Raw genomic sequence first — 15,199 nt, forward strand, 5'->3', positions numbered from 1 at the left:
TTTTGGCCAGTTGCCAGCCTCGACCATGGCCAGGGACCTCGTCCAAGTGTCGCCAAGGTGAGGCTCATCAGCTCGAGCCTTGCCATAGCTGGGCGAGGCTCGACCTCACCTTAGCTAGGCGAGATTGACCTCAACCAGATCTGGCGAGGCCAAGCCTTGCTGGACCACTACCAAGTCGATGTTGCCTGATCTCACTTAGGTCATAGCGAGATTGGAGCCGACAAGCCTCACCATGGCTCAAGTCACTAGGGGCCAGCAACGCTCCCACGAGGTCACTAGCCCTCGTTTGGCCGATCCCTGGCCATGGCTAGTGACTAGAGGAAGGAGAAGATAAAAAGGAAAAAAAGAAAAGAAAAGAAAAAAGATTAATAAAATTATTAGGCAGTTACTAAATGCCTTCAAATGCTTAAAAATTGTACCCGGGAATAAAATAAAAGAAAATCATTTCTAAGTGAAAATTGTTTATGAGAACATAATGGTTATCAAATGCATCCTTATTGTACCATTGTAGGATGCCACTTCCACTTATTTGAGTCTTTGAACCTTCTTAACATAATCCTCTATGTCAGCTGCACCAAGAGGCACTCTTCATCACTATCTCTTAAAAGGTTATCAAACAAACGAAAATGCAGTTTCTAGGAAGGAAGGTAAGATGCAGTATGAAACAAGCGTGATCACAACTCAGAAAATGCAAAGATACCAATGCTTCATAATCTTCAACGGCCAAAGCTTCTGACCACAATATGTGAGCCTTTGCGCATTTAATTTAGAGATGCATGACCTATCAAGAAAGTCATCTAACAAGAAAAGGAATTTTAAGCCTTGGCTGCAGGACAAACTCCCAACATCAAAAGTTAATCTGGATCTGGCGCCCATTAAAAAGCTTGGGCTCTATTCTGACTAAGGGAGGGGCCGAGAGAAAAAACTAGTATTTGTGCTTTGCAGATAGTTACAATGAGGATCTAAGCCATGATAAGCTATCAAGCCACATCTTATATGCGATTTAGCTACAGAACAGAACCACCACACGAAGGCTGTTCCTTACCTATACAATGGCATCCATCGACCAATCTCAATTCCATCAGTGCCCAATACTATCTCCTTCAGTGCAGGAGGAAGTGACTCCAGCTCCTCCCACTTCATCCAGTAAGGACTAGTGAAATCTTTAGATCCATACAATTGCCTGAATTCCTCATTCCATCATAAGTTTCCCAAGTTTCACTGCTGCCTCGGTTACATATACCTAAGGTAAAAGCATGGATCTTAAGCAAGTTACAATCTTTTAACGCACAAATTCAAGACCAAGCGATAGTTAAACTAACACTCAACCGTATACGTAAAAATTACTTCAAATGTCAATCAACGAGATGAAGATTACCTTTGCCGAGAAGCCCGCTCGAGTAAGAAACAGCAACCTGAGCATCCCGGTGGGGCTCAAGATCAACACAACATCGACGAACGAGAGATTCCACCAGTGCAGGCTCGCCACGGTTTTGTACCACGGTTCGGAACGAATCAAAGCCTTTGCATTCATGGGATTCTCAGTATCCTCCCTCTCTTCATTCCCAGATTCACAGCCATCGGATTTATCAACCGAATGTCCAAAATCTTCTTCATCTTGCACAGCAGAAAATCCGGGAGGTATAGGGGCGAAAGCAGCGAGAGCAGACAGGTCCAGGGGACAATCAATCAGGATCCTAAACCCACAGACACTCAGCATGTGACATTGGGGAAAGTAAAAACCTCTACCTCTGCTCAAGCACGTCTGCATAAGAGGGTATGTTCCAAATTCAAATCAAACTGAATTTGAACACCGGATACGTCGATTGACAGAAGGAGGTGCACTAGAACACCAGTTAAAGAGAGACTTACCAACTTCATGAAGCCAAACCACGGTGGAGACTTTCACAGATATATTACAGAAAAAAATGCAATTAGGAGGAGGAGATTTCGCACGGACTCGGGGCTTCTCCTCGGACGGAGATGAAACAAAGGAGAGTGGAGGGGTTTTGGGTTTATGGGTTTACACTCTTCGGACAAGAAGGATACAGAGCAGAGACCGGGAAGCTCTTAACAACGCAACGAGAATTTATTTATTTATTTTTAAATGGTTATTTAAATTATATTCAGAAATGGAAAATGCAAACCTGTTCAAGAACTTCTGTGCCTCATTCGCCGTTGGTTTGTAGCGGTGATAGTGGGTTAATAATAAAGCAAATAAATTATTCTTTGAAATCTATAGTATCGTTCAAGGAAATTATATTCAAAAGGGAAGATCTGATCTATCGGGTGGGGGGATTTTTTTTTTTAACAACTTATTATAGTAGAAAGGATAGATTAATCATTCGGCGTTAAAGACTTGACATTATTATACTAGGATCCATTTTCCATTTAAGAAGATCAAGTTGCATCGGAGGACGTGATTAGTATAGCCGAAATCACATTGTGTAATCCAAGTTAATTTGTGATCTAATGTGAGACCTTTAAAATGTGATGCCAGTTGTAATTTTAGATGAAAGATATGGTCTATTTTTTCACATTAAAAGCTAATGATGATGATGATGATTTATCCCCTAAAATCTTTAAAAAAAATAAAATAAATAACAACAAATTTGGATTTTGGTCGAACTATTGAGAAGATCTGTGTAGATATCATGCTTGAAGCTATCTTATTTAGAGGGAACATCGAAATGAAGTATCTTTCTACAGTAAATTTGTTAAGTTTCCTCAGTGAATATTTGTCTTGTCATACACATGGTGACAATATGGTTTCTTAGGCTAGGAATATTAGGTTCCTATCTAAATTTGTCAGTAAGTAAATTGAATTCAATAGTCTATACAATGAATAAGAGATGATCACCATGATGAGCAGGCAAGAGCGATAGAGAGATTTTTGAGCTTAGAGGTGATGGCTAGTGATGATTGATTCTCTTTTACATTGACTGCCTTATGCGGCATGATTGCTCACTACCGCAAGTCAATTTGGCCAGCATGTTGTTAGATATTTCGGCAATTTTGAAATATTTATTACAAATTATGATCGTCATGAAAGTCATTATTTTTGTAACGGCTTTTTAATGGTCATATAACGGCTTTCTAATGGTTGTATAACGGTCGTCTAATGGTTTTATAACTTTTGATTTATTACTTTATAAACTCTTCATTATTTTTATAACGGTCATCTTTTTAATTACCAATTAATTTATGACGATTTCCTAATGGCTCTCTCTTTTTCTTGTTTAAATATAAATTAAACTTCAAACCACAATCTTAGTAGATATAATATGTTCTCACATCTTTCATTTTCTTTTTGCCGGGTTATACATAAAAATTGTTTTGTTTCCTTCTAATATTCAGTGCGGTATAGAGGAAGGTCTGTTGTATCTTGGGAAGATAGCCGTTGAAGTTTTACACACTGAATTTCGTACTCTGAGGGGCAGAATTATCCTTAAGGACAATGTTTGCATGCCTCAGACATTTCTTTTTATTTTTTAATCTTTTGTAATGTATTTCCAATAATTATTATTATTATATGTATACTAATCCTTTTTCCAACAATCTTAAGGATAAATGCCTTATAGCTTTCAAAATTGGAATTGCTGGTGCTTCCACCGACCTTGGAATTGAACAAGGATTTGGAGATGGTGAAGGACAAGTAGGGGTGAGCATGGTCCGGGTTGGGCTGGTCCGCCCTCTAACCCTAGGACCAACCCGCACAGTGATAATCCTCAATTTTTGGGATTGAGGACTAACCCTATTGAGCTTGGGACTGAGAACCGGATCAACCCAATGGATTCGGTCTAGTTTAAGGGTCAACCTAGGACCAAGCAATAATTTTTTATTTCATTTTTTGTACTCCTTAAAAAAACGATTGAGGACCAAACTGACACAATAGGTTCGGTCCAGTTTCATGGTCAACCAGAACCAACAAATAATTTTTCATTTCATTTTTTGTACTCTTTAAAAAAAAACGATTGAGAACCGAACTGACCCAATGGGTTTGGTCTAGTTTTAGGGTTAACCGAAGACCAACCAATAACTTTTTATTTCATTTCTTATACTCTTTAAAAGGGCAATCAAGAACCATACTAACTCAATGGGTTCGATGATGAGCGAGGTCAGCTAAGAAAGGCAAGTGGTGAGATTCAAGTAGGGTGAGCATCGAACACAATGAGCATTGAATGTCGAGTGGGAAGCAACAAACCAAACAAGCATCAAGCGGTGAGCGACACGAGTTACCCAAGCGAGTGAGGCGAGTGTCAAGTGGTGAGCGGAGAAGTTGTTTCTTTCAATATTTGGCAAATTGAAGACTAAGATGACAAATAAGATAGAAGAAAACGAATACTAAAGAGTGATGCCATAAGGAGTTGTTTATGTCTTTTTGGACACTGTGAGGACTCCTCACAAAAGCATTTTTCTCCTTCATAAATTATGATTATTGACGCCGTAAAAGACATTAAAAATATAAGTTATTAAATAATAATGTAAAATTACTTGAACTTCTCACTAAAGAGTTATTTAATATTGTTGACGACGTTTTTTTTTTTAAAGGTTTTATCTATATAAAAAAAATTATAAGTAATATATATACACACTCAGGGTTGATCCGGGTTGGACCGACCGGAACTCTTAGGACCGAAGACCAACCCGTCAAGTACTAGTCCAGGAATTCTAGGACCAAGGACTGACCTAATCTTCCTAAGAACCGGACCAGGACCGAAGGGTTGGGCCAGTCCAGGGTTGACCCTGGATCGATGCTCACCCCTAAAGACAAGTATCACATATTCTTGGGTGGTTTGTCATGGGACAGTATCAAGCATTAACACAAAATAGCTTTTGGTCGTTTTGGTAAGGTTATTGAGTTTCAAGTAAAGTCGTTTTTTTGGAAATTCTAAATTAATGCTTGAAGGACGTAATTGCCATTTTGGCGCGCTATTTCCACATTTTGAGGAATTATCATCACATAGGTCGAGATCCTTTCATTCTGATATTTGAAATTTGGCGTCACAAGCTTGTGTGTTCTCTTTAGATTTGATTTGATCTTGTTAAACATATTCCATGAATGTGTGCTCTTAAACTTTTACGAAAGATGCTTACAGTTTTTCAAAATTACCTATGTAGAAAATCTTTAAAAATGGCATAGTGATTCTGTGTGGCTACTTAAAAAGAAATATAAAAGGAAAACCATAAAAGAAATGGAAAGAAATCGAGCTAATATTTCTTTTATATATTTATTTTTTATTTTTGGGCTTCAATACCTATACTTGTTTTTCCAATAGAAAGTCGGACGTGTGTAGGTGTTTTCTCTCTCAAGTTCATGATTATTTTAATAATCATTCATTTAGGATTGGAAATTGGGGGCACTCCTCTATTACTCAAAATAGTTTCCATTTGTCCTTAATTCTTCCTATTCTCCTGCTAAAATTTGTTTAATGTACAGTCATGAAGCTAGTTTATAACTATTTTTATTTGCTATTTAATTTGTCTTTGGCTCCACCTATACAGAATCTTATCGAGCTTGCCCATGTTGGACTAAATTATATATAATTTCTTTCAACGAAACAATGGATACAATCATGTGGGATTTCTGTGTTTTACTACTAAAATTACGCTCTTTTTACCTTATATTATTGTGATTATAGATTTTGAAAATAGGTTTCATTTGACTTTGGAACAAAATTCTTCAGTACTCTCACAGTATTGTCCAGTCATTCTTGGGAATATGCTAGGGTGCATACAATCATTAGTCGGTTGGTGATGTTCATGCCAATATGCTCAAGTAAGTGTAGACACGAGCTTGTGTTGGTATTTGGTGGCATGTCTTTATTCATGCTTGCTTGGGAGTGCAGCGTGGGCCTCTATCTATGTATATGCTCATACATGTGTTGGTACTTGCTGCATGACAATATGTACGTTTGATAAATACATGAAGATATGATAATTCTCTCTTATCCACGCACATATAGAACTTCTCTAGCATTAGAATGGTGGCAGATTCTTGCCTTCTTGACGATGTGGAATTATGCTTGATAGAAGGGGAATGGAGATCCAATTTAGCAAGCACAAGCTAAGAGAATAATTGGACAACAACTATTCAATTGACTAATAATACACCCCAATATTTGCCATTAATTACTTTTCTGGCTAAATTAACAAAATCGACAATTTAGTGAGTATGCTTTTTGCATCCTGCCTTTTGTGAAATTTTTATATTTCACATTTTAGTCATTTAAATGTTGCTTAAAGAGTTAAAGTCTACTTTGAGTTTTACATGTGTAAAACATTGTTGGCATTATATTTATGACTACTAAAGTTTTGGTCCAAATATTTTTCTTGTCAAAATTATCATGATTCTATTCCTGAATTTATTAGATTCACACTTATGTTTGAAACAACCAAAGAGGTTTATATTTTATAATAGCCACAAATTTATGGGTTAAAGATTATAATGTCTCTTTTGCAATGATCGAATTTTTCATGCATAACTGTTGATAGAATTATTAAATAGTATTTTATTGCATAATTAAATTGATTACATGGTTTGTATTGAGTATGCATTGTTGAGACATTTTTTGTTATTCATATATAACACTCAGAGGAAATCTTACAATCATTTTGTGAAATTATTAATTCATTTTAGATTTATGCTAACCTCTGAGTTTTGGTTAACATTTTTGGAGCAACATGTACTATTGACAGCAGTAATTATATATATATATATATATATATATATATATATATATATATATAAAGTTCTTTGTAAGAATATTTACTTTGCCAATTTATGTTGAATGTCCATTCATGCATGATGATTAGAGACTTGATTGTCTATTAGAGGTGAACATAGTCTGGGTTGGGCCGGTTCACCCCTAACCTTAGAACCAACCCGTACAATGCTGGTCATCAATTTTTGGGATCGAGGATCAACCCTATTGAGCTTGGGACTGAAGACCGAATCGGTTCGGTCCGGTTCCAGGGTCAACCCGGGACTAATCGATAATTTTTTATTTCATTTTTTGTACTCCTTAAAAAAAACGATTAAGGACTGGACTAATTCAATGGATTCGGTCTGGTTTCAAGGTCAACCTAGGACTAACCAATAATTTTTTATTTCATTTTTTGTACTCCTTGAAAGGGCAACCGAGAACCATACCAACCCAATGAGTTCGATGATGAGCGATGTCAGCTAAGAAAGGCAAGCAGTGAAGATCAAGTGGGGTGAGCGTCAAACAGAATAAGTATCGAATGTCGAGCAGGGAGCAACAAGCCAAGCGAGCATTGAGTGGCAAGTGGCACAAGTGACACAAAGCGAGCGAGGCGAGTGTCGAGTGGCAAGCAGAGAAGTTGTTTCTTTCAATTTTGGCAAATTGAAAACTAAAAGGACAAATAAAACAAAAGAGAACGAATATTAGAGGAGGAAAGAGTTGTTTATACCTTTTTGGACGCTGTGAGAACTCCTTACAAAAACATTTTCCTCATTCATAAATTATGACTATTAACACCGTAAATGACATTAAAAATCTAAGTTATTAAAGAACAATATAAAAGTACTTGAACTCTTCACTAAAAAACCATTTAATGTCGTTGACGCTGTTTATTTTAAGGTTTTTTCTAAATAAATAAAAATTATAAATAATATATTATATATATATATATATATATTTAGGGTTAGTCTGGATTAAACTGACCTAGAACTCTCAGGATCGAGGACCAACCCATATAGTGCTGGTCCAAAAATTCTATGACCAAGGACCAACCCAGTCTCCCTAGGAATCGGACCAAGATCGGCAGGGTTGGGCTGGTCCAGGGTCAGTTCAGGGTTGACCTTGGACTGATGCTCACCCCTATTGGCTATTGCATTAGGAAAGAGAATCTCCTTTAGTGATTGTTGTGGAGATGAAATTTATATTTTTTTTTGGCATCTGTAGCCAACATAGATCTATGTTGAATAAGAGATCTATATTGAATAAGATTGATGTCTTTTGTGAAATACTTTGTTAAATGGTGAGTATCGTCAAGTTTATTGTATTTTACATAGTGCATTTCCCATTGTATCAGAAGGAAACGGTGATGTTAACTGGATCTTGGATTCAGATGAAATAAAATCCATTAATGAATATGTGTTCACCCAGTGGAAGTGCTTGACATAAAAGCAGTCGAATGAAGTCATGGGGGAAATGGCAATCCTACTTAACCAAAAGTCGACTTGGTTGAAGTAGATGATTTGACTAAATAATTGCTATAGTCGTTCCCATGCCAATATTGTGGCTAATAGAAATTATGGGTGGTAGACTCAAGTGCTACTAGGCATATATGTGTAAACAAAATGTCTTATCCTCCTAAGCTCTAATGGGTAAAGGAGAAGAAAATACTTATTATTCTTTGGTAAATTGAGAACTATTCAAGTTCTTGAGAAAAAGAAAAAAAAAATCTTCTCAAACTCATATATGAAAATGAGGCTGGGTAGTTGAGAAACTCTTAGCAGATATTCCTTTGGGAAAATGACACACTTTGTGTTTATACATCATTATTGCCAAGAAGCAATAGCCATGCAAAGATAAAATTTTCGATGGTAAAAATTGACACGTCCGATTGAGAGATGATGTGGTAAAGCAGCTGCTTAATGATGGAATTATGCCCATTAATTATATGAAGTCAGAAATGGATTTTGGCCAATTCTCTGACTATACATTGAGGGGAATGGGACAAGCCAACTGAAGAAAATCAACAATGATAGCAACCCAACCTATGTGATTGGTGATCCCATGAATTAGGTTTATATAGGTAATAACAAGCCATTTGTTGATCTAGTGCACTATAAAAAAATTATTGTCCCTCCTAAGGTGAAAATAGTACAAAATTATAAGGAAAAAGAGGTTGAGCTAAGCTCTTAATGAAATTCCATAGCCATTATTGGTGGTGTATTAATCTACAATATACACTTGATGGAATCACTTATATAAGTGTGGAGTGGAGCTGCTCATATGAGAATTTTTGACAAAAATCTCTAAAGCACTTATGAATAAACCAAGCACGCGCATGACTTATTAGCGCGAAATAGCATTGAACAATAAAGTTTGTCAGAGTGTAATGTGATTGGTGAAAATTATATTTCACAAAAAGAAATTTTTGATTCATAGAAGTTTCAAACTTCACCAATGATTTCGTGAATTATATTTCATTTTTTCTAGGATTGGTTCATAGCCTAACAAGCACCAATTATGATTCATTACTCTCCATTAACCCAGTATTATTCTATTTTCCTTGTCAAAACTTTCTGAAATATGTGGAGGATTATTACATATTTCAGCAGTTTTAAAATATTTATTAGAAATTATGATCGTCATGAAAGTCATCATTTTTGTAACGGCTTTTTAACGGTCATATAACGGCTTTCTAATGGTTATCTAACAGTCATCTAACGACTTTATAACTTTTGATTTATTACTTCATAAACTCTTCATTATTTTATAACGGTCATCTTTTTAATTACCAATTAATTTATAACGATCTCCTAATGACTCTCTCTATTTCTTGTTTGAATATAAATTAAACTTCAAACCACAATCTTAGTAAATACAATATGTTATCACATCTTTCCTTTTCTTTTTGCTGGGTTATACACAAAAGTTATTTTGTTTCCTTCTAATATTTAGTGCGGAGTATAGAGGAAGGTCTATTGTATCTTAGGAGGATAGCCACTGAAGCCTTATGCACCGAGTTTCGTACTCCGAGGGGCGGAATTATCTTTAAGGACATTGTTTGCATGCCTCAGACATTTATTTTTATTTTCTAATCTTTTGTAATGTATTTCCAATCATTATTATTATTTTATGTATTTAAATCCTTTTTTCCAACGCATGTTACACCAAAATATTCGCCTGACATGGATCCATTAAATTCAATATATGAGCGGGTCTAAAACCCAAAGAAGCTCTATCTCTTAAACATCGCTCACTCAGACAAGCCGGAGAGCCCTGTTGACACCCAAACATGGACGATGTTGGAGGAAGTTCTCCATTCTATTGATGCTGTTCTTGCCACACGAACATCAGAGTCCATCATGACGTGACCATTTGCTCTATGTCGCTCTGCACACAGTTGCCGACTCCTGGGTAATGCACTACTGAATTGAATTTGTCACATCGGTGTTGATCTAACGAAAAGAGAAAACTCAATATGGTTTGTGCTTGGACTGTGGCAGAGGGACTGAACTTTGACCTCTTTAATCCAAAGAAACTATTGCAGAATGTGGAATATGTTAGCTTAAAATATGCATACAATCACATACTTCTATGTCATTCCTCGTGCATGTATGTGCAACAAATAGTGCTTACTACGTCCATCCGGCATTTTTTTCCACGCAACTTGCAATGCTACTTGACCGTGAAACATCAACGTCTAAACCTCATCTATCAGTGAGGGCACTCCAAGATTCTTTTTCGGGCATTTTCGTCTTATGGAGAGGAGTAAACAAGAAATCATTGAGCACCTTATCTGACAAGTTTACTTGTGTTTCAGTGGCAAACCTCACCTCTTAAATGACTCTGGTGGCTACGTGATCCAGGAAGCAAACAGCGTCACTCTTTACGTTATAAGGCAAAGAAAAGGGTGAGCTGCTTTTTGTAAACAGTCTCCGTGAATGATGACTAAGAGACCTTATATCATTCCCCTCGAGTTTCTAAACACCTACAGGAATTTCTTATGTCGAGGTGTTCTCCTATCGGTGATTAGTAGTTACTGTTAGGCTATGCTTTTTACCACGCCTAATACGGTGTTTTTGCTGTGCTCGTTGTCAATTATCAGCCGGAAAAATTGTCCAAAAAGTCTTAAACCAATTGCACTTTTGCCAATTCAGTCCCAAACCTTTTAACATTGCCAATTGAGTCCTAAACATTTTCATTTCTTGCCAATTCAGTCCATCCGACCAATTTTGACCGGAAAATGTTGATGTAGACACCGGCGATGCCACGTAGGACCGCCTGGCACTGACATGGACAATTTTTAATAATTTTTTAATAATTTTTTAAATTTTTTTGAATTTTTTTGAATTTTTGTTATTTTTTTCTGTTTTTTCCGTTTTTTCTTTTTTCTTTTTTATTTTCCTATTTTTGGCTTTTTCCTAGCCTTTTCCAGCGGCCGGCCATTGGCCACAGGCGAGGCTGGCCGAGCGAGGAGGAGCCCCGGCAAGGGGAGCCCTCACCCAGGCGCGGCCCGGCCAGGGTTGCTTGGGCGAGGCCGACCCTCCCCCAAGCTAGGGCGGCCTCGCCGAGCGAGGGTGACGCTGGGCGACGGCTCCCTGGTCTCGGTGAGGGCCGGCCTCGACAGATCTGGCGAGGGGAGCCCATGCCGAGGCTCGCCCTCGCCCAGATCTGGTCTAAGCGAGGTTGGCCCTCTCCCCTGGCCGAGGGGGGCGTGGATGATCAGGAAGATGACCACGGTACTTCCACCCTGCTAACACTGTCGATTCCCGGTGGCGAGTCGAGCGAGTTGGGGGCGAGGCAAGAGGACTCGAGCAGAAGAGATGGAGGGATGACGGGGGCGAGGCGGGAGGACTTGAGCAGAAGAGATGGAGGAACGAAGATGACGACAGCGGCGACGGTGGCAATGAATTGATCCAACGAGTGGCTTCAGAAGGCATATGTAGGATCATCATTCAAAGCATCATATTATTGTGCTCTGGCACAAATAAAGATGGCAACAACCTTGCGCCAAAGTGGACTCTTCACGTCTTGTTATTAAGTAGAAATATTTCATTGTTGGAAGTAATAAGCGGCAAGTTGAATAAGGAAAAATATTGCAGCTGCAGAAGACAAAACACTTAATTACCTCCCAATAAAAAATCGGGAGGTACATCTTCTGTTGTTAAGCCATATCTCTCACCATTAACCTCAATTCCACTACCTTTTACCAATACTGAAGCAAGTAACATAGTATGTCTAAAATTGCACAAAGAGCAGGCTGAAGAATGCTCATATGCATTTTTTCCCCTCTCTTCTGAAAGTCTTTATTACATCTATCCCTTTGTTTTGATTTTGATTTCCATGCTGAATTTCCTATTTTTATTGAATATGACATGAAAGTTATGAGAACTTAGTTTTTTTTATTTTAAACCGGTTCTACATGGAACCGGAAATCAAACCTTTGAAGACCAATTCCTAAATATTTTACCAGGAAGTGAATCGGACCCCATGTGAACCAGCATGGTACCAGGAAGCAAATCGATCTCTGTGTGAACCAGCTTGTAATCAGTTGGGTAAGGCCAGTTTGATTTAATGCTGTCCATTCTTCTAACCATGAACTAAAGCTTGAATTCTTAGCCAGAACATCAGCAGACACCTCTTTTCCTTCAACCAGCTTCATTGCATATGCTTCAAACTCATTGAGTCTGTCCCGAAGAAAAGCCAGGTTGTTTGGGTCACTCTTCCTCCTGATTTTGTCCAGCCACTCCTTTGCCTCCTCCACCCTTGCCCAAAAGCAAGTGTCTTGGGTCGAGCTTGCATACCTGGTCCTCCTATTGCCCAGTTTCTCGGTAACAACTCTCTCGGTCCACCACTGATCCAAAATTTCATACCTCCTCTCTCTTCCATTGCTTATGTAGTGACCTTTCTTCCGATGCATCCCCGACCAATAATACTACGCGATGTCCAATGGCTCCACAAGGAGCTTATAGAGCTGCGACTCCTCAATTACCCATTCTAAACTTCTGTGAAAGTTTAGTGGGAGCTCGTTCCTGTCCATCATGCATATGACATCATCCCAAAAGGCTGCGAGCATGATCCGGTTCATGTTTATATGGGACTCTCTCTTTGAGACGCCCCTCTGCTTGAAGGGATCATCATATGCTCTTTGCTCGGCGGACTTATCGCAACAGGCTTTATACCACTCTATCTCCACCCTATAAGGGGCGATTTTGGATAGCCTAATGGCTAACTTAGCAGCGTTCTGGTCCAGTGAGGGCCCTGTTCGCCTCACCATCTTCAAGCAATCTTTTGCCATCAGTGCAATCGATACCTGCAAAGGAGGGGATCAAAGAACTTTTAAACTCAAGAGGAATTGCACCCAGGAATAAAATGCCCAAATTGATAGACTTACAGATCACAATCGATGATCTAAGATGTGCTCCTACCTGTCGATAGGTCCCTATGGAGTTCAAAGCCATCAAAGGACTTGCTTCATAGCTTGACTAAGGGGGATCTCCTTCCATGAAGCTTCTCTTCAAAGACTGACGAGTCAGTCTTTCAACATATTGTCCATACTTAAGGTGCTTCTCAACAATACAATTTTGAGAGCCTGTCCTCAGCAACAAATGCATCATCTTGTTGACCGATACAGCATTGTCCAAACAAATTGTGCCCTCATATGAACAAAACAAGTAACTCCCAAACGGCCAAAACAACCTCCCCCCTGAGCCTTCCCCTGCCTGTACTAGGCGCTCCATGTTGGCTGCAGCGAAGGATAATAACCAGGCCTTGCCTTCTTCAGTTAATTGGAGGTTAGCGAAATTCATAGAGGTTGGTGATATCATAGACGTGTACCAGAATCTTATGAGGGCCTGCCACAGGGGAGTCAGAACAAGTGATCGCTCGAGAGACAACCTTGGCATTATATCGTGCATGGACACAACATTGCAGAAGCTGCCACCCCATCTTTCGCGGAGGATGGCTCGGGAAAGTGACTCACTGCCGATGAAAGGAGAGCCGAAACCGATGCATAGGACCGACTGGGGTGGGAAGATGGATTTGAGGTAGGAGAGGAGCCAAAGAGCCTGTGGAATGCGACTGATCCTCCTATGGAGTGGCCTGTGATCACTATTGACTTGGTTTCAGCCAGCAAGCTATGAATCTGCAAACATATTCAAGAATTCCTAAAATCTGGTTAAAAGCTTCCTGAAAAAATATCAATTACAATACTTCAAAAACTTCCTGAAAAATCAATTTCACTAGATCATGTCAGATTAGAAGAGTTACACAAATAGATCGGGTGGGAAATCATTGGCCCTACTGCAAATGCTAAACATATGCAACTGTTCATTTGACAAGCTAAAACCACACTATCATTTCAGCAGATGATGACAAGTGTGCAAATATGTTTTAACACATGTATAGAATGTATTTATATGTATGGCTCTTGTATTTAGATACTCTTATGAGAAGAGTACCCTTCATGACCAGGAGATCTGTCTCAAGAACGGTTTGGTTTGATATAACTCCAAACCGGAACTATCGGATCCACGGTAATTCAACATTCGGACCCAGAGGTTATCATGGACCAAATGGGCGGATAGATCCGCAGCCCATGCTTAATCAAAATACCTTGGAATTGTAATCAAATGAGAGTGCAAGTAAGGAAAGTCAGAAGGAGGTAAATATTAAAAAGCCTCGTATATAATCACAATAAAGTCTTCAAGACAAAGAAAAAAGAAAAAACAACTAATTACCATAAGACACTGCACACAAAGGAAGGAGAAAAATCTAAGTACCAATTTGGAAAAGAAAATGGGTACAAATGCAAATCAGAAACGACAGTAGCAGGGAAGATAACGAACATGTTGCTAGTAATTGGGTGGGAGGCATGATTTACAACTAAAGCGAACCACCACATGGGGCACAATATTCAGCAAGGAACTATCAGAAGAACCCAAAAGTCAAAACGTTCAAGAAACAGACCCCACACGTCGATTGGCTCTTGTTTTCTTGAGCCTTTATCAAGAACTATAGAAAATCAGCACGAAAACTTCTTTGCATGACAGAATAAAACACTAGAGGATCTTGAATTCTGATCTAGCAGCGCACAACGCGTGACAAGAGCGGATTCAACTCAAAAATCGATCAGCCTATTGACCAAGTACCTGGAGATGCGGCAGAATCGAATCAAGAACTCAGAACTAAGCACCCAGAGATAGAGGGGGAGAGGAGAGATTGACTCAAATCAAACATCACAGTGCAACCAAAAACCACGAGCACCATTCATCATTCGCTCGGGTTACTTTTCAGCCCAAACATCACAATGTACAGATCTATCGAAAGCGGATCCACCGGTGAGAGAGGGGGGCAGAGGAGAGAGAGATTGAACCTGCAGAGAATGAGCACGAGCGAGCGAAGAGCGCAGTCGAGCGAGGAGCAGCTGTCGCGAGGGAGAGGCGATGGAAGGGTGGAGAGCAAACGAAAGAAAGCAATAGAAACGTATGAGAATGAGA

General features: G+C 38.9%; 1 protein-coding gene and 1 pseudogene across 2 annotated transcripts; both read right to left on the bottom strand.

Moving 5' to 3' along the window:
* Positions 1 to 1,041: 1,041 nt before the first annotated feature.
* LOC120287526 lies at positions 1,042 to 1,881 on the bottom strand (annotated as a pseudogene).
* A 10,081-nt stretch (positions 1,882 to 11,962) lies between these two features.
* On the bottom strand, positions 11,963 to 15,199 carry LOC104417939 (lipase-like PAD4). 2 transcript variants are annotated; one of them, XR_005545451.1, is made up of 4 exons: positions 15,076 to 15,199; positions 13,539 to 13,845; positions 13,130 to 13,446; positions 11,963 to 13,014 (listed from the first exon to the last, which is right to left on the bottom strand). XR_005545451.1 is itself a non-coding variant. In XM_039299208.1 (3 exons), the coding sequence occupies exons 2-3, from the start codon at positions 13,160 to 13,162 to the stop codon at positions 12,637 to 12,639; spliced, it is 411 nt and encodes a 136-aa protein (XP_039155142.1). In that variant the 5' UTR covers positions 13,163 to 13,845; positions 15,076 to 15,199; the 3' UTR covers positions 11,963 to 12,636. The 2 variants fall into 2 exon arrangements, 1 of the variants encoding a protein (XP_039155142.1); XM_039299208.1 differs by having other exon boundaries at positions 13,130 to 13,845.

Source organism: Eucalyptus grandis, chromosome 8 (genome assembly GCF_016545825.1).
Source record: "Eucalyptus grandis isolate ANBG69807.140 chromosome 8, ASM1654582v1, whole genome shotgun sequence".
In the NCBI taxonomy this organism is placed as follows: domain Eukaryota; kingdom Viridiplantae; phylum Streptophyta; class Magnoliopsida; order Myrtales; family Myrtaceae; genus Eucalyptus; species Eucalyptus grandis.

Bases quoted from the DNA above. Each gene is read 5' to 3' on its own strand.
- LOC104417939 (XM_039299208.1), bottom strand. From the start codon at position 13,162: ATGGCTTTGAACTCCATAGGGACCTATCGACAG. The intron at 13,015-13,129 runs GTAGGAGCACAT...CCTCCTTTGCAG, and splicing joins CCATAGGGACCTATCGACAG to GTATCGATTGCACTGATGGC.